Genomic DNA, 19283 nt, shown 5'->3' on the forward strand with positions numbered 1-19283 from the left:
CGCTCCAGTAGCACATGCTCTTTGACGCCCGATGATGCGTCTCCTTTGAATTCGGCCTCAGTTGTCTTGGATGCCGCGTCTCTTATCGCTCTTCTTGTTCCTCTGAACACCCCAGACTCGTCTTTCTCGGATGCTTTACACACTCAGTTCGACTTTCTCATCGTCGTCACTGCTGGCCCGTGCTTCGTCGCTTGTTCCATGGTCGAGGTCGGTTGACTCGATCTGCGCGGCGCCTCCTGGGCTCCCTTCTCGTCTTGCCGGCCGTTCGTGATTTCTGCACTGTCAGCTGCGGAGTCTCAACTGCGCAGGCGTCCCTCAGACACGCCAGTGCCCAGTTGTTTCCGCGGCTTCCCGCTCGAATGCGCAATTAAACTGCGGGCTGGGCGAGGTGTCTGGGCTCACGGGAGGGCTGGGAGGACCGCAGAAGAAGAGGCAAGGCAGCAGCCGCAGTTACATGTTTTTGTTCAGAGATTCTGCCTTTAAACTGTCGACACAGCCAGCTCCTGGCTACTCTGCGAGTTAGGCGGTCTGTTTCTGTGGCCCCTCGCCGGGGGCTTTCTTCCCGTCGCGGAGGCTTGCGGCTTCAGTGGCCCGCGCGAGGGAGCCAAGCCCTCATTCGTCTGTTGCTTTTCACAGCTAGACCCTAAACCCAAGGCAAGCAGGGAATTCCGCGCCCGCCAGCCCCTCCGTGAGCGCGCGGACCTGAAGAGGCAGGTCGCGGCGGGTGGGGCCAGCCGTGAGGGAGAGGATGCGCTGTGGTAGGTGCGTCGCACGCCAGAAGACCAGAGGAGGGAGGATGAGGTAGCGTTTTCAGCAGGATGAGAGCAGGCGGCTTGTCTGAGACAGCTTGAAGTGCGAGTTGATTGCGGAGGGGCGAAAAAAACAGGCGCATGCGGAGCAGACAGTCCCCGTCGCGCACAGGCTGATGGACACTGCGAAGCCCAAGCGCGCGGGTCGGCGGCGCGCGGTTCTTGGCGTACGAGGCGAAGAGAAGAAGGAGGAGCCGAGGCGCGCGTCTAGGCACGAGAATGCGCTCGACGCCTCGCTCTTCGTCTCTCCGCTGAGGCTGACGGAGTGGGAGCGCGACCCTCTGTCTCTGTTTCAGGACTGCGGCGGCAAAGAGGAGGAAGCGGGGCGCAGGTTAGAGGTGTTTGGCGCTCGGCCCTCGCCCCGCGCGTTGGCGTCGGCCTTCTCTCCGAGAAGCCAAGACGGCGGGAAGACCAAGCGGAGGCGAAAACCGTCCGCCGGCGCCGCAGTCTCTTCCCGCGATTCCTCGTCTTCTCGTCTGAAGCGCAGCGAAAGTAAAGCCTTTCACAAGCCCGCTGCTGTTCGTAAACCCCGTCTCCAACTTCGTCATCCTTCTTCCTCTTCTTCTGCCGAAAATATCTCCGTCGATGCTTCTCCATTCTCTCCCACGTCCTACTTTCCTCACTCTCGGCCGCCGCCCGCTGAGGAGACTTCTTCGGTTTTCTCTCCACTTCCTCTCGTCGCTCCCTCTTCGTCGTCTTGCCGGTCTTCCTCTCACTGCTCGTCACCGTCTTCGTCTTGCTCCCCTTCTGCGCTGATTTCTTCCGGTAACTTGCCTTCTTCGCCCTTGACAGCGCATGACCGCCGGCTGAGAAAGGCAGAGAAAGGCGAAGGAGAAGAGGGATTCTTTCGAGCCCGCTCCCCCACGCGGCTTCTGCGGAGACTGTCCCTGAAAGGCGACTCCTCGAAATCATGTGAAACGTTGTACGCCGTCTCGCCCACATCCAAGGCTCTCGCGGCCGCCAAAGAAGGGCTCGCAGAGGAGATCTCGCCCTCCCCCGCGGGTCGCCGTGAGGAGCCCGGAAGGCTGCGCTCCGGATCCGGACGGGGACTGACGCGTCTCTTCTCGTCTCCCTGGGCTCTTCCGTGGCGCTCGCGGGAAGGCAAGGCGTTGTCGGGCGCGCCGGCACTTCAGCGAGTGCGAAATGAAGAGGTCAAGAAACGGGGCAGAAACCGGTCGCTGCCGCCGCTGCGCGCGAGCGAGACTTGGCAGAGGAGCGCGTCTCTCTCTCCCACGGCGCGCCTGCAGTCGTTATCGCCCTCGTCTGCGGCTCCGCTCGCGAAAGCTCGCGACCTCTGGCGTCGCCTCAGCAGAGCCAGGAGCGCCGGCGCGGCCTCGTGGGCGCCTCCTGGCTCAGCCCCCGCGGTCGGAGGCGAGGGAGACTGCCCAGGAGGCGCACAGAGCGGCGCACGCCTCTCGGCGTCGGAGGTCAACTCCGGGCGCGCCCGATCGTGGACCCATGGGGAGGCGAAGTTGTACGAGTCGCACTTCAAGGCCGGAGAGCCCGAGGGCGACCGCGCGAACACCGCCGCGTCCGCAGGGGCTTCATCCTGCGGTCGGTACCAGTCTCTCCCCACGAGGGACACTTTCGGCTCGCCTCTCCCGTGCTCGTTTCCGTTGCCAATCTTCGCGACGACTGGCCGTCCTGGAGCCCTCGGGGGTCTGTCGTCTGTCTCCGACGAGGGGCTCTGGAAAGCGACCGCGTGGGGCGGGGACTCGACTCCGGACTCTCTGTGCTTCGCCTCGCTTCCCGGGGGGTTGGAGGACGATCTGAAAAAGCAAGGAGGGAGCACGTTCAGCAGCAGCAGCACGCTGGCGTACACGACATGCGTCCAGTCGCTCGAGGAAGACCTCGTCGGGGCGACGCAGCCCCTCGACGGAGGCCGAAACGGCGAGCGAAGTGGGGCCCTGAGACGCGGCTCGAGTGAGGACGCAACCCTTGGTTGCGTCTCCACAGGCTTCCTCGCGCATCGCGCGTCTCTGTCTCTCTCGCCTCGCTTTCTGTCCGCGGAGGAAGAGGCGCCCAAGGGCAGGTGTGCTGTCGCGCTCAATAGAAATCGGTACGATGGCATTAGCCCTTCTCTTCTCCGATCTCTCTCGCCCGAGCCCATCCGCAGGGGGGCGTCTGCTGCCATCCACTGTCCGCTCCAGTCCTCGGCGGTCCCCGGCGAGCCGGGTCAGTCTGCTGCGCCGTCCGCAGTCGCAGCTGCAGCCCAAGACTCGGCCGACAGGCCCAGCGGCTCTGTCCGCTCCAGAGACGACGCCGCACCCTCTGCGGACGCGATCGAGACCGAGTTGGGGGCCCAGGCGGAGGCGCTTCAAGAAGAAGGGAGCCAGGCTCAGCAGGACGAAGAGCGAGACGCACGCGTTGCGCGGCTCCAAGCGGCCATGGTGGCGCTGTGGTCGCTGCAGGGGGACGAAGAGGCCCTGCGGTTTCTGTCGAGGCAAGCGTCGCAGTTCCTGGCAGCCGGTCGCCGCGGCGCAGCCGAGGAGGCGGCAGGCGCGGCGTGCAGCACCCCGAAAGCAGACGAGACCTCAAGTGGGGAAGAGGCGACGTCTGCGCGCCTCTCTGGCGCGGTGGCGGTGACCGGCGCGTCGGAGGCGAATACTCTGGCGCCGGGGGCACTCACGGGGGAAACGGCAGCGGAGGGCCTGCCTCATTCGTCTGAGTGTGCGGCGCTGCGGAGGAGCTTTGAAACCGTGTCGAGAGCCCTCTCGTCGCCGGCCTGCCTTTCCGCGTGCCCATCCTCCCTCTCGGACGAGCCGACTGCGCGTAGGAAGGACCGAAAGGAGGGCGCCGGCTGTGACGACGGAGTCCAGGCAGTTTCATCTCTGCCGACGAGAGCCGTGTCGGTCGGCTGTTCGCATCCCCACTCGTCTTCCGCCGTTCTCAAGGGAAGCGGGCGCGAGGCGTCTGCGTCGTGCGCGCTTCTTTCCACGACGGGCGCAAAGCCCGGCGACCCCGTACACAAACCCGTCGCGGCGGTCGCTGCGCAAAGAGACATCCGGCGAGCTTCCTGGCCGTCGGGGGACCCTCGAAAGAGTCCAACGGCGGGCCGTCGAAGGGCTGCAACAACGGGCGACGACCTCTTCAGGGAGTGTCAAGCTGGTCGCACCGGCGGGGATGGCGGCGAACGCGCTCGCGGAGACGCGAAGGAGAGGAGTTTGGGTGGGCGGGAGTTATATGCGAGGGCCCCGAACGGGGGGAAGGACGGGGGCGACGGACAGCAGGGGCGAGCGACTGAGACGACGCGGACAGGGGAGGCAGACAAGGGGGAGAGCCCAGCAGAAAAGGAGGCGGAGGAGCTGACTGTTTACGTGATGTCCGCTGTGCAGAGCGCCATGTCGAGGCCGGGGACGGCCTACGGAGGGAGGCGAACAGAAGACGCGAGCTGCTCCCGAGGGCAGCCCAAAGAGGAGGAACGCACTGTGCGGCTGTATCGCCTTCTCCTCCAGCTTCAGAGCCTTGCGGACACGCTCAGGGCAACCATTGGCGAGCAGGACCCAGACAGTGTGCCGCAGGAGGCGGAAAGCGCTGCAGAGCCCGGGACCGAATCGGCGACAAGGAAGGCGCCGCGAGGTGCGGGACTGCAGACCGCTGGCCATGTTGGGGTCGAGCAGGGCCGAACGGCGGGCAGCCGTCCCCCTCAAAGGGCGGTGTCCTCTCCCCTGCCCCAGGCGTATACGAAGGACCTAGAGGCTGTCTCACCGACTCTTCAACTCCAAGGCGAGCAAGAGAAGAAAGACAACTTCTTCCTCGCGCAGGCCTCAACTGCGCCTCCTCCACAGACGGCTTCACCTGCGAAGGTGTGCCAGGCAAATGTCTGCGTACAAACAGACAACAGTACTACTCATGGCTCTCTGGAATCTCCGCAGTCGTGCAAGGGTATTCTAGACTCTCCTTCTTCTCTTCCTTCCCGTGATATCGGAAAACGCGTTCCACATGTCAGTGCCTCAGCTAGATCTCCGTCTTTGCCTTCCTCCACCGTTGGAGGGAAGGATCCTCCTTCATCAAAAACCTCAGGAAAGCCGCCGGGGCCTCCGCCTGGTGCTGGTAAACCCCCGGGGCCTCCGCCTGGTGCTGGTAAACCCCCGGGGCCTCCGCCTGGTGCTGGTAAACCCCCCGGTCCTCCACCTGGTGCTGGTAAACCCCCCGGTCCTCCACCTGGTGCTGGTAAACCCCCCGGTCCTCCACCTGGTGCTGGTAAACCCCCCGGTCCTCCACCTGGTGCTGGTAAACCCCCGGGGCCTCCGCCTGGTGCTGGTAAACCCCCCGGTCCTCCACCTGGTGCTGGTAAACCCCCCGGTCCTCCACCTGGTGCTGGTAAACCCCCCGGTCCTCCACCTGGTGCTGGTAAACCCCCCGGTCCTCCACCTGGTGCTGGTAAACCCCCCGGTCCTCCACCTGGTGCTGGTAAACCCCCGGGGCCTCCGCCTGGTGCTGGTAAACCCCCCGGTCCTCCACCTGGTGCTGGTAAACCCCCCGGTCCTCCACCTGGTGCTGGTAAACCCCCCGGTCCTCCACCTGGTGCAGGCAAAGCCCCTGGCCCCCCTCCTGGAAAGGCCCCGGGTCCCCCTCCGAGCGCTGCAAACGCGGAGCCGAGTGGACGCTCTGCTGTAGCAGCGAAGAATGCATCTTTGCCGCCTGGGGCCGGCAAGGCGCCTGGCGGCAAAGGGCCACCTCCGTCGAAGAAAGCCCCCGGGGGAAGGGACCCCCACCGGGGGGCGGCAAAGGCCCGCCTTTAGGTACGGCGTAAGATCGGGAGAGGCAGGGCGAGGGCGGGGCATTCAAGCGCAGATAGTGGAAGGCAGAAACAAGAGTGCCAGGACAAAAGAAGCGAAAGCTGTGTGAAGGGGGGATCGAGGCTGAGGTAGAGTAGTGAGAATGAATCGGCGGGTGGGCAATTCAGTGGAGAAATGAATGGAGTGAGAAAAAAGAAAAGGAGGGAAAGGCCTTCGAGGGGACGGGTCGCAAGAGAGGAGAGAAGAGACGTCGAAGAAGCGTCATGAATTCGTATGAGTAGCGGTGACACGAAGAAGCAAATCACGAAGGCAGAGGACGAAAGCGGGCGCGAGGCAGACAGAACTAGAAAATCATCGTGTAAACGTGCGCGGTGTACGCAGCGACGGAAGTGACGCCTTTTGTGCGTTCGATGTCGGCTCTACCTGCGTGTGTCCTGTGTTGCTTAGGGAAAGGAGGGCCGAAGGCAAAAACCATCGGAGGCGTCGCGGGGCCGCGTTTCCTCATCGCAGAGACTCACGTGCCGAAACCTCCTCCGGGCTTCAAAGCCGCCACCAAGCTCCAGTGGACGCCTCTGGCGGAGGAAAAGGTGAGTTCGCGCGGCTCGACAGCAGCACTCGAAGCGAAACTTTTGCTGGATGCCGGTTGTTGGCTAATAGGCAGTTATCCAAGACCTGTGTATCAACATATGCGTGTGTAACTGCATGCGTGCACATGCCGGGTGTCTGTCGGAGTTGGATGAGCAAGGGTTTGTCCTCTTCGCGCATGTTTCTAGAATCCCACTGCAGGTATGGGGAGTCAGACAGGTCAATCTCACTGCGACTGCGCTGTGGTTGCCCGTGTCGAATGTCCTCTGTTGGGTTCATCTTTCACATCTTGCTGCAGCTTCGCGGGCTTCGTTCTCGTGTTTGGTTGCTCTCACTTCTCCGTAGGTCACAGGGACGATTTTTGAGGGCCTTTTGGATCGCTTCCCTTTGGCGTCTCCGAGAGCCCAGGGCGCCGAGGCGGAGGCCTCTCCGCCGTTTTCGCCTTGCTCTGTCTTGAATGACACTGCAGAGAGTGACGGCGGCAGCTCCCCCGGCAGCCAACAGGCGGCACTTCCACCGGATCTGCAGAAGGACCTGAAAGCCGCTTCGGAGTCGGAAGCAAAGCTTCAGCAGCGAGCTCTCGAGTCTGTCGACGGACCCTCAACCAGTGGCGGCAGCAGTCCTCTTCTTTCTTTCTCTTCTTGCCCAGCCACTCCAGAGAGCAGCGTAAAGAAAGACGCAGAGGGAGCCAAGGCGGCCAGACTTGGGGAGACCTGCGTCGCTGCGCCGCCCTCGTCTGCTTCGCCTGGTGCCCCCGCCTCGCCCGCGGGCTCCAGTCCGCTGGAGCCCGCCCTGCAGGCTCCAGCGGACGAGAAAAGCGACAGCGAACAAATGGAAGGCACCGACGGCGGCGCGACGTCGACGCGTGGCGTCGTGCCCTTTCGTTACCGCCTGGATTTCGTTCGTCTCTTTGACCTCTTCTACCTAGACGAGAAAGAGCTCTCGCTCAAGACGAAGAAGGCTGGAGGCGCAGGGAGCGGAGGCGGCGGTGCCGGTGGGGACGGCGCGGGGCCTCTGAAGAAGAAGGGCGTCCTCGACGGAAAGGCGAGTCAGAACGTTGAGATCTGTTTGAAAAAGTACAAAATCGCGACTCTCGACGACTTCAAAGACCTCGCTGCGCAGATCGACGACCCCACCACGCTGGCGATCGACTCCAACCTCGCTGACAACATTACGCAGTACTGGCCAGATACAAGCATGACGGAGGCCCTCAAGGCCAAGACTGCCGAAGATGTGCTGCAAATGCCCGTCGCCGACCAGCTCTACTACACGCTGATACAACACGTCTCCCTCGGAAACGAAAAACTCAACTTCTTCCTCCAGTAAGGAACCTGAGAGAAGCGACCCAGGCGCGACGCCGGCGGGAGCCGATCTCTCTAGCTACGGGGAAAGACAAAGGGAGAAAGAGAGAGACATTTCAGCGGAGGAGAACGCAACGTCGCGCCTCAGTATCTCTCTTTTTCTTCCCCCCCCCCCCGCCTCTCCACAGCTGAGTCCGAGAGACAGCCTGATGAGTGAAAATGGGCTCGCGTGCACGCGTATGTATTTTTGTATCTATGTACCAGCTTCGGGGGGAGGCGTTCGGAGATTTTCTTCCTTCGAAACTTGCGCCTGTATTTGGGCGATTGGGCAGATCCAGGAACTTCGTGTATGTCCGTAGACTGCTGCCGTCCTCAGGCTGCGCGGGTGCGTGTGTGCGTGGCGCATCGTGTCTGTAGAAGTCGGTAGAAGAGCCTGAGAGCGTGTTGTATGGGGCTGTCTCGTCTGTTGAGCGTGATGGGTCTTCCTGTTTTCTTGTTTGACGGTTTTCGCTCGTTTTTGCACCCGCTTCCTCGTTCGCAGACGTCGAGGAGTCGACGAGGAGCTCGACAGCAAGCGCGAGAAGCTGAGCAAGTATAGCCAGGCGATCGACCGGCTGGCCAAGACGCTGGAGAGCGACGCGTTTCAGGACATTCTGGGGCTGGTGGTGCGCTTGGGGAACTGCGTGAACCGCGGCAGCAAGGAGGGATTCGGCTTCAAGATGAAGGACTTTGTCGGTCAGCTTGCCTCCTGCGTCAGCAAAGACCGATCGACCAATCTCTTTAGGTCAGGGCGAGCTCCACGTGCCTGAAGCCACGGTCAGAGAGGGAGCTCGCGAGGACGCGAGGGGGACCGAGAGACGGAGGAAGGAGCAAACAGGAAGCGAAGACACACTGGGAAATGGCCGCAGCAGAATCAAGGCGGGGCATACGGGATGGCGAGAGTGTTTGGGTTTAAAGGGTTAGACTGAGATACAAAGGCACCAAGTGCCAGCGCAGTATGCAGAGAGTCACTGGCGCGTGCTCGCTGCTTTCCCCCGCCCCCCCGTCCAGCCGGTCTAGTTTTTTTTTTTTTTGCAACACTCCACTGTGGCCGCCTTTGCGTGTGATGAATGCCCTCTTCAGAGTCTTGGTGGCGACTGTGTTGGAGCAGAACCCTGCCGACTGGGAGGCGATGCGAGGTTTGCAGGAAGTCGATGCAGCGAAAGGCGTAAGCCTTCTACCCATTTCCTTTCACCACAAAATAGCTGCCTCCGCGGGCCGTCTGATTCCCTTTCTTGTCGTTTCATGAACATGGTGCCGCCTGTAGTCTGCGGTCGTGAGCCTCCTCCGCGCGTGCAGTGGACGCGCGATGAACCTCTCCCTCCTGAGTGGCGCTAGATCCAAGCCTGCAGCGCCCGGCTCTACCAGATCTAGAGCGGAGGCCGCCAGTCTTCTTTGGGGTTTAGGTGCATGGTTCGTGCGGCCTGCAGCCTCAGAGGGGCGTCTCAGTGGGTCTGGGGCCTCTGGTCGGCGCTCCACGTGAACGAGGTGAAATCTGGGCATTGTGAGGTTCCCGAGCCTGTGTGCATCGTTGGGCGCGTGTTGTCTCCCCAGATTGACTTGAAGGACCTGCTGCAGTTCGGAGACATCGAGAAGAAGCTGGGTGCGTGGACGAAGCAGATCGGCGACCGCCGCAGCGCGTTCGGTGAGGCAGCGGACAAGATGGAGGCGTGGATCCACAGTCGCGAGGCGCTGCTGCAGGAGCTGAAGAAGCAAGTCGAAGACGCAGAGGAGCTGCAGCTTCGGCTGCGGGGTCTCATGGGCCTGACCAAGGCAGAGTGCATCTGGCCAGAGCCGCTGCGCTGGTTTGGACAGTTCTACACGCACTTCGAAACGACGGCAAAGGAGTACCGCGGCGCAAAGGTGAGGACGGAGTCGAAGCCAGGGGAGAACGAGATGCGAATCAACAAACACCGAGGACCAAACGCGCTGGTCGAGAGGCCTCGCAGTCTAGGGACGCCCGCGGAAACGCCCACGCGCCCTAACCTTGCGGGGCCGAGGAGAGCGCGCGAGCAATGGCAGGAGTTATCCAGCGCCAGAGAAAGACTGAAAATCGCAAGTTGGGGCAAAAGACACGCCCTGCCGCATGCGCGGTTCTGACGGCTGAAAAGGATATCGTCCTTTGACGCGAATCTGTTGGATTCCGGGGCGCGAGACGTCCCTGTAGCGTGCCCAACTGCCCTACTCGCATTTGGATCTGCTGCCCGGTCGCCTAGAATCCGGCGAAGGCGCGGATGCTCGCGCGGGTAGTCGTCTGGGTGGCGGGGTCTGTTGAGTTGGTATCGCGTTGCGACTTCTTTTGGGTGTTTTGTCTGCTGCAGGACCGGGATCGGCAAAAAGCTGAACGCGAGGTGAAGAAGAAGAACGACTCTATTCGCCGCGCATGCACCGTCGGCGGAGGGACTACGAGTTCCATCGCAGAAAAACACTCTCCATCTGTGCCGTTTCGCGGCTCCTCGACAGGTCGCTTTGCCTTCTCGAGCTGCGCGGCAGGCTCGACGGGAGGCGACACGAGTGGGAACTTCTTCAGCGGCGTCGGGGCGCAATTCCAGTCGTCCCTGGCTCCGCCACAGCGACACCGAAGTTGCGGCGGGCTCGAGGGGTCCCCCTTCCGCTCTCCAGGCGGCCCGCGGCCGCTCTCGCCTCTCGCCCCTGTGGGGTCTCCGAGGGCTGTGAAGGTCAAGGCTTTTGGCAGCGACGAGGCGTGGGAGGACAAGCCCGGATCAGGCCCCGCAGGAGCTCTTCAGGGCGAGGGCGGTATCGCACAGGCGCCAGCAGCAGAGCCCGGCGAAGAGTCTCGAAGCGAAGACGTGAAGACGGGTGAAGACGGCGGGGGACAGTCAGGGGGGCAGGTGTCTCCCAAAGAGGCCACGCAAGAGAAAGTTATATGGGATGCTAAAGGACGGCGAGATAGCCACCCGGGGGCATTGGCGATGACCCCGAGTGACTCCGCCAGTTACAGAGTGAGCTGCCTCGGTTTGGTCGCGACGACGATCAAGCACGAAAAAAGCAAAGTCGCGGAGAAGACCAAAGGCAAAGAGTCAGTGGGCGACGAAGGCGCACGGGAGAAGAGGGCGGCTGCGGCCGACACCGCGAGCGGCGAGAAGGCAGAAAAGCATGTCGAAGACGTGGTGAATTTGATTGCGAACGTGGATGAAGAAGGCCGAGGCATGCCCCCACGGATCATGGCTACGTGGGCGAAAGCAAGGTCGCCAAATTCCGTTGTGTGTCACAGAGGAAAAAAAGGGGCTTCCGGCATGACGTTTCCTGCGTTGCTAAGGAACAAGTTGCATAGAGAACAGCAACGCTCTGTCTTTGATTCATCCCGATTTTCCTCGACTCCACACGGCGCTCCATCAATTACCCTGGTCGCCGCGTCGCATGCCTCGTCTGACGTCTACACGCCGCCTCTCTCATCTTGTCAGTCGCCTCTGTCGCCCCAAACTTCTCTGAGACTCCAGTCTCTCCAGGGCGCCTCCCACGGCGTCCTCTCTTCTGCGTCTGCTTCTCCAGATTCCTGCATTATACCGCTGTCGGTGACTCTGCCCAACCTCTCTCCGTCCACGGGTATCTTTCGCGAACTCGCCGTGTCTTCCCTAGACAAAGGTGCCTCTCTCGGGAGGAGGGACAGCCGCGGCGAGGTCATCCCACTCTCGTCTGGAGAGGGAGTCGGTGGCGGCTCTGTGTCTGCCTCCTTTGTTAAGTCAGAACTCACCACCAGCATGCGAGAAGACGAGCGAGGCGAAAGCGCGACAAAGGCTCGCGTCGCCGACAAGGTCGGCTCGCCTCTGGTTCGGAACAAAGTCATCCTGCCGACATCGACAGCCCCTTCAGGCGCCGCGCGAGCCTCTGGGCGGGCCTCTCGACCCGCAGGTGCTGAGCCTCTGCAGGCGTCAGCCGTGACCGCAGGCGTCTCAGAGATGGATAAGGAATGGGTGCGGTGTGGAGGCGGCTACTGTCGCCAGAGTGAGTCGATCTCTAACGCGACAACTGCAGCTGCGTTGCGCGGGCAGCCCCGAGACGTCGGCCGGACGGCTTCGTCGTCGTTCGTTTCCCACGGCTCGTCGGCGGCTCTGCCGGCGACGACGGGCTCCGGAGCTCCGCCCTCGAGGGAGACCTTAGGCGTCGCAGACGAGAGAGAGGAGACAGAGGCGCGCGGCAGCGCCTCAAAGCCCACTCGCCGAAGGAGCCACGGGGCAGCGGTGGACGAGGCTGACGCGGGCACCCGTTTGGAAGGAAGAGGTGCCTCGAAACCAGGCGGAAAAAGGGGGACGTCGGGCAAATTTCAATCGTCGCAGCAGCACCAGGCCTCCCCTCCGTGCAGCCAGTCTCCGCAGATCTCCGGGCGGAGCGTGATGGACGGCGCGCGAGAAGAGACCGCGCACGCCGCCGCAGAGCGCGCAGGCGAGGCAACTATGGGAGGAGTGTTTCCGTTGAAATCACGAGGAGCGGCCGACGCGATTGCAGAAGCAGAAAATGTGGGGCTCGAGAAGCCAGAGGGCCGTCCTGACGACGCGGATCTCGTCAGCGCCCCAGGTGGACGCGGTAGTCTCCCTGTTGTTGCCTCGCGCAGAGCCCTAGAGAGAACTTCGACTGCTAGCGAGAGTATCCGCAAGGTTCGAACTCGTGTCACGGGTGGACGGGAGGGCAGCGTTGAGCGCCAAGCCACGAATCCGTACATCGCCGCGAATGTGCCCCGGAATCCGCGCCGGTCCGACCCGGGAGGGCGAGGGGTGGCGGGGCCCGGTCTTTCGGGCGACTCGCCTCGCGCCGCAGACGCCCGTCGGCTGTCGGCGAAAGGGCGCGCTTTCGATTCGGATGAGAAGCACGTAGAAGCTGGAGACGAGGGACGGCGGCGAGACAGAAAAAGAACCGAGCCCGTGGGTGCTGCAGTCTCAACTCCTTTGAGGCACGCGCGCCTAATGATCAAACAGCACGCGGTCTCGCAAGCAGCGGGCGGGCGCGAGTGTCCCCGAGGCCCGGAGCAACTCCTGCCGCAGAGTGCCAGCGCGACAACGGCGACCGAGAGAGAGCCAGCGTGACCGCGATCCGCAGGCGCCCGTGCACCCACGAGAGGCCCAGCAGTTTTGGATTTTCCAGACCGCGTTTGACGAGGGGCTCACTCTCAAAGTCGGTTCTTTTCTCGTATCTGTCTGTCCCTCCGTGCGCGCTTGGAGGACCCAAGCAATGCAGAAACGGCTGGAACGCGAGGCAGAGAGACCGAACGCCTGGTTTTTACGAAACGTTTTCTTCTCGGGAGGGCCTCCCCGTGTGCTAGTCTCCCGACGGCGCAGGCCAAACTTACGCATGGCTCAAGCGTGCTTGTCATGTTCGTGGAGTGCATAGGTCGGTTTGCTGTTCATTGCAGTCGGTTGGTGCCAGTCATCGCAGCGGGATGTTCGCTGAAGCTGCCGTTGTGATTTCATGGACGAGCGTCGCTCTCTGCGTCTTTCGTTCCGCCACATGCAGTTTGCGGTGTGCCGTCTCTTCTGCCGGCCCGCGTTTTGCGTAACTCTTTGTGTCGTCGGGAAGCGCGTGTGTCTTGGATCTCAGCGTCCATCCGAGGACTACTGTCGTGACTCCGATAAGGGAATCGTGGGTGACTGTGTGACGAACGCGCTCCGGCGGTCGGACAGGGCAGGTGGGAAGAGGCAGGATGGAAAGAGAGTGAACGGTTTGGCGGGTATCACGCGCACTCACGGGTCTAAGATGCTTAGAACCGGCTGATATCTTGACCATTTCCCGGGAATTCGGGGGAAGACGGCGCTCGTAGACCCAGTTTGCGATGTGAAATGGCACCGTGGCGGCTGAGAACAGGACAGGGTGTCGTTCGTTCCTGCAGTTTGGTTGTACAGCAAACGGCTGTTTTGGTGCTCCGACGAAACAGTACGCCATTGCATGGGCTGCATTCAGACATCTGCGGTATGTTCGCGTAGTATTCTCGACGCTTTCGAGCGTGCCCACTGGCCTGGAAAGGCTCTTCGCAGTGAAGCAGTGTCCGCATGCGGCACTGTGAGAGTAGTGGCCCCGCAAAACTGCATCTGATGTCCCCAATGTCAAAACTAAGATACTGCGTGTCACAGCAAGATGGCCGAAAGAGCCAGGTCAGCGTGTGCCGGCTATGATGGTGAGGGGATTGCGAGTGGCTGCGCTGGCACCAGGGTAGATTCATCTTTCTTTCTTCTGCATTCGCTAACGTTTAACGAGTGCGTGTCCACTTCAGCATAGGGTGTCCGCAGCGTGGAGAAGGGAGTCGCGCGCTCGAAGAGGCATCACGAGTGCTAAGCGCACTTCGTAATTCCTGCATGAGCGCCGCTCGGTCCGAAACCGCCGTGTTTCTGTTCCCCGCAGAACACTAAATGTAAAGGACCGCGGTACTAGCCCCGGTACCATTCCTTCGCGGACGGACAGCATGACCTACAGCACAGCAACGAAACAGCTTTGAGTGGTTGCGAGTGCAGCTGCTGCTTCAATCTGGCAGGTGTCATGTTCGACAAATCCGCGGCACGTTCATCGAAACTAGTATAAGTTAGTCGAACACGCGCGCGGGGGAGCAAAGCAAGTGAATCTCTTTGCCCCGCGAGCGGCTGTGACAGACAAAGCCTGCTGCTGTGTTGGCGGGAGGCACTGTTCCAAACATACATATGCATCCGTAGCCCAAGTACACAGACGACCATTTGGGTGGTAAGACGAGGAATTTTGTGCGGTGGATGTCTTTCGGTAAGTTGCGAAACTCGACTGGCGTGGCAATCGCCGATAGCAGCACCACAAAAGTATGTCTCGGCGTCACCTCGCCTGTCTACCGAACCAACGAAAGTTGGCATAACGGAGAAGCGCCGGCATGCGACCCTTAACGGCTAACATTCAGCTTCACTCACTTGCTTGTCCCACCGGCTGTCGCCTTGGGGGCCTTGTCTTCCGACACGAAAGTTAAGAAGCATTTTAGTTAAGGGCATCCGGCAAGTATTCGGCATTGCCGGAAGTCGAGCACTTCATCAAGTATGGCTGTCGTCGAACATGCGCGTGGTAAGTTCCCCTTGTCTTACATAGATAGGTGTTTGCTGTCATGTCTGGTTCTCTTATAGTCATGAAGTCGCGTCTTCTGTTTGCTGTTCTGAGCACCCACGGGCGAGCTCTCTGAAGTTCCGCCTCGAGAGCCACTATGGCAAGAGTCAGCAGAGTCAGCCTGCTCTTGTGATTAATGATGGAGTGACAACCGTGAAGTGCCCATCAACGTGAACCTTCGAAGTGGAACGGTTCCATATTTGGAGTCCCCGTGTCACCCCCCACTGCCACTATCTGTTCCGCAGACGCAGCCTGTAGGGCTCGTAGAGGATTGTATCAAGCCCCAACGGTAGCCCGCATGCACGGGATCCCCTGCCAAAATCCATGGGACGAAGTTTTGGGCTGCATAAACTTCTGACAAAAACAATCGCCACTTCACTTATTTCCTGTGTATTACAAGGCTGGTACTTTCTCTAGGGAACGCCGCTAGGCGAATGCACCTGTCTCCTGTCTGTGAGACAGACGATACGATGGAGGCCCAGCTGAACGGGCTCGGCGGGGCGCGGATCGACGGGGACGACGCCAACGACACTGCTGGGCATACCAAGTCGGAAGAGGGATGCGGTGCTACAGTTGGTTATCCGGGGAACTCTCCAGCATTTTCTAAGGACCACCGTGTACGGGATACGGGCAGTTTCGTCCAGGGCGACTTGACTCCAAAATCACTTTCAGGTGCGACATGCGATTCAGATATCGCCTCGCTGGTTGACCCACAAGGTGATGTAGTTTCTTGCTCCATGCTGAAGCACGACAGGGGCGGTCAATGCCAAAATGTCAGACAGGGTGGATGTTGTGGCCTGTGGCCCGACCGCTCTGGAGGAGAACCAACAGTGACCTGCGCCCCAAAAAGTCTGCCCCTCATAACCCGTACCCTGGCAGAAGCGGGTGTTCCCGCGAACGCGGAGCAAGCGACAGCTCAGAGCAGAGCATCCCGGGCGCTACGTCCTACGTACGTTGAGCGAGCTCATTTCCCGAAGGTAGAAGCAACTGAGACAATCACGTCTATGTATCGCCGGCTGTGCCGTGAATATGAGGTGTCACCAAACCCTCTTCTTCTTCGAGCGTTCGAAGCATCTGACCCGATTGCTGCGACATCGGTGCACCGATGCCCATCCACTATCACGGACGTCGATTGTCCTGGCAACGTGAAACCTGTGTTTTGTCAACGCCTAGATGACCTCGGAGTGATACCTGCAGTGCTAACTTTGGTGCGATGTGGACCACAGCTGCGCTCCCTCAACTTTTCGTATAACAACTTGTCCGACGATGGAGCATTCTCTCTGTCTACTCTTGTAGCAGAGTGCCCCGTGCTGCGCTCATTGAACTTGCGCGCGAATAACATTGGGAGTGAAGGGGCAGGTAAGCTTGTCGAAGGCCTCATCAGGTGCTCAACCATCGAGGATCTGGATATGAGCCTCAACCCGATAGGCTGCAATGGAGCTATTGCTTTGGCGAAATGGCTCCGAATCAACCAAAGCCTCAAGCGGCTGAGCGTTGACTCATGCCAGATCGACTGGAATGGTCTTATCGCTATCGCCACCGCCCTCAAAGAGCAGAATCGAGTGAGTGGTTCTCTTGGCGATGCGCCCACTAATTTTTCGAAATAGCGTCCGCATCCCGTTAGGATTCCCTCATGTGTTTGGAGTCTTTCACACGCGTAGACTGTAGTACGTAGGCATTACACCGAGACCGATAGTCTAGTCGATCGTCCTAGGAAGGCCACACTGTGGCTGCCACACTTCCGCAGTCCGGATTCCAAGGCGCTTAAGCTGCCAAGAAGAGGCAATACTACATCGATTTTCTGCGTCTTCAGAATCGGTTACGACATGTATGCCCTGGAGACAGGCATTCTCTGTCGTTCATGCTCGAGTAATTTACTGTTTCTCGCGCAGAGGCCAAGTGCTGATGCTGATTTAATAGGAAGAGGAGCTTTGTGTGCTTAGGGACTGGATGCTGCAGACAGTTGAGAACTTGAGCATCGCAAACTTGGCAAAAATCGCCGTACAGCCAGACCACTGCTTTCATTGGGGGAGGTTAGTCGTCGTCCAAGCGTATCATTACTTTAACAAGAGAGGCTGGGAAGTTGGACACTGCCGCCACGGTGGGACGCTGCCATGTAGTAATGCCGGAACCCCATGTTCAAAAGCGCCACGATGTCGTTTTGTGGGGAATGCTGCGGCGGCTTTCCATCGACATGCACGCAGAGCAGTCGCAAGTAACCAAACACTTCTTCACTCGGGTTGTACGTCGCATGTGGGAAACCAACCTGGGTTCATGCACAGCATTCTGGACAGATATCAGTGCATGATGTAACAGTCACTGTCCATAGATCCGCACATAGGTGTCGGCACTCTCGCAAGTGATGCATAGCGATTCTCTTCTGCGTCGTACGCAGCATGGTTGCAGTCAATAACAAACTGACCAACCTGTGTCTAGCAAAACAAGGTGTGAAGGACCAAGGAATCAAGGTGCTCGTGCCCTTCCTCAAGCAGAATAAGGCCCTCACAAAGCTCGACCTCTCCTGCAACCAGATTACGTAAGGAGCGTTTTCAAAGTCACAGCATGTGGACGTGCGAACAGTTCAGAATCGGATGCCCGCCGATGCACTTTCATTCAGCCATCAGGTCATGCCTGATGGTTGCCCAGAACGGCCTTCATGTTATCTTCTTACGAGTTACTGTCTTCCCGTAATGTCTTGGGCCTCGAGAAAGTGGTAGTTTTGTTACGGCTCGAAAGACCACCCGGCGGGAAGGAGCACACGGGCTATCTTCAGTTCGCAAGTCACGTGTTTGGGAGATGTCCACCTATATCTCAGCTTCCTTTAATCTAATCAGTATACATTCGAGGTGATTAAAGAATACTGCTGCGATTCAGCTAGTGGCTTGGAAGGAAAACTAGAGCTAGCATCTCAAGGGTGCCTTGCTGCTACGAGATGGGGTCCAGCACAGCATCTCTCACTGATGTATTAGCAGAAATATTCTCCTTCTTGTACTAGAACTCACGCTTGCGCCGCCTCCCGCCTGCACCCGTGTGGAACGTGTTTAGCGTGTATTGCCTGGTGAACACCCGCGGGGTCTCAGGGCGCTCCACACTTTTATACGGTGGGAGCTGCCAGGCCCGAAGCACGTCTCTCACTGGCTGTTAGGGGTGCGCAAACTATTTTGTTCCGGTCGATCAGTGCCCTCCTGCGCACAGCTTCTTCGGCGCGAAGGCCATCTGCGACCTCCTTCGAGCCAACACGCCGATACAGGTTCTGAATCTCGACTGCAACAGATTAGGAGGACACGGAGCGCGATATTTGGCAACCGGTATCAGAGAAAACCACAGATTGGAGTGCCTTCACTTGAACAACAACGGCATATCTCCGCTAGGGCTGGTGGATTTGGCTGAAGCCCTGTTAGCCAATTGGTGAGACCCCTACGCTATCGCTCGCGAGCCCTCTGGGCCATCGGGGCTGCGGTGCCGCCTGCGAATCTGGGCGTAGTCTTGTTTATTAGTACTCGCAGTTCAGTCAGAAATACGCCAGGAGAGAAAACAGGCACACCTGGCTGCTGTGATGTCCTCAGTACGAGTTGACGAGGGGATCAGCACCTTATGACGGCGATACATTCCGGATCGGTGGCCACTTTCGCACTTTTCGATCTGGTTCATGATTTCGAACACACGGCTTGTGCCATTCGTCTTGCGCATCTGTCAAGCTGCCTGTCGAGGGAGGAACATATCCTGAACAGAAGACAGCTTTCGCTGCAGCATGGCACTGCCCTTTTCCTGCATGCTACCTCTGCGTAGCTGCCTTCGTCAGGTTACGTTGGCGGTGAACGACTTCGATTCCAAAAGCGCTGCAGCTTTCAGCAAGCTAACTGGGCCAGAAACACCTCGCGTTGTTCCTCTGCAGACAGACTTCAAGACGTATGAAGTTGACGCCAGAACGCTTGTGTGTAATAACGCAACCCCGTGAGTCCACAGCGCGCCGGGAGTTCAACTCTCCGCATAACAAATGGCCGCTTCTCTGCCGGAGTAGGCTCTTCAGTGAGAGCCTTTTTGCGGTTGTGTGGTTGGCCAGCGTACTGCATGGCACCACGTGAGCGAATGCGTGCACGCTATGAGGGTGTCTCAGCATGACGAACTTGACACTCGTAGTAACTGAGGGTTTGGCGTTGTGCCATCTTATATCATCCAGTGTAGCCATCGCCTTAGTGGAAGATGAAGGGCACTGTTGGTCCAACTACACGCGAATACTGGCATTTCTTGGAAGCCTCGACCAGTTGAGTAGCGCCCCAGCCTTGCCACCTTTGGAGCATCACCACTGAAGGCGACAGACTCACAAGGATGTATGCCTTCCCTCGACAACGGGACGGCCGAAAAAGAGAGACTCTCTTGAACGGCTGGGGAAACTAGTCTCCTCCTGCGAAGTCTGAACTCTATTGGGCCAGATTACCTCTGCACAAATACCTTTGAATGTTTCTGGTCACTGTAATGGACACCCAGTGGAGCGGAACTTCCGTTTTGCGCTGGGCACCGTAGAATGTCCTTCAGTGCAGATCATGGCAAAACAACACTACCATATTACCGTGGGTTCGGTGGAAATGGTTACGGCTTTCCTCGCGAACAGCATACTCTCGTTGTGAGGCCAACTTGCACGGGGGGCACAACTACAAGCTAGAAATCCGGCTATGCAAACAGCCGCAGAAAGCCACGCGACAGATTTCTGGGCCCAGTGGCAGTGGACCACAGAATCTCAT

General features: G+C 59.6%; 3 protein-coding genes across 3 annotated transcripts; all 3 read left to right on the forward strand.

The window, feature by feature from the left end:
- Positions 1–925: 925 nt before the first annotated feature.
- On the forward strand, positions 926–5554 carry BESB_046920 (uncharacterized protein; the record flags this gene model as incomplete). Its single annotated transcript, XM_029363143.1, has 1 exon — positions 926–5554. One exon carries the CDS (start codon positions 926–928, stop codon positions 5552–5554), a length of 4629 nt encoding a protein of 1542 aa, XP_029220509.1.
- Positions 5555–5961: 407 nt separating this feature from the next.
- On the forward strand, positions 5962–12518 carry BESB_046930 (formin FRM3; the record flags this gene model as incomplete). Its single annotated transcript, XM_029363144.1, has 6 exons — positions 5962–6138; positions 6482–7458; positions 7979–8221; positions 8560–8644; positions 9031–9339; positions 9798–12518. 6 exons carry the CDS (start codon positions 5962–5964, stop codon positions 12516–12518), a joined length of 4512 nt encoding a protein of 1503 aa, XP_029220510.1.
- Positions 12519–14975: 2457 nt separating this feature from the next.
- Positions 14976–18499, forward strand: BESB_046940 (leucine rich repeat-containing protein; the record flags this gene model as incomplete). Its single annotated transcript, XM_029363145.1, has 5 exons — positions 14976–16103; positions 16501–16574; positions 16937–17077; positions 17737–17949; positions 18331–18499. The coding sequence occupies 5 exons, from the start codon at positions 14976–14978 to the stop codon at positions 18497–18499; spliced, it is 1725 nt and encodes a 574-aa protein (XP_029220511.1).
- Between the last annotated feature and the right edge of the window lie 784 nt (positions 18500–19283).

Source organism: Besnoitia besnoiti, chromosome III (assembly GCF_002563875.1).
Source record: "Besnoitia besnoiti strain Bb-Ger1 chromosome III, whole genome shotgun sequence".
Taxonomy (NCBI): Eukaryota; Apicomplexa; class Conoidasida; order Eucoccidiorida; family Sarcocystidae; genus Besnoitia; species Besnoitia besnoiti.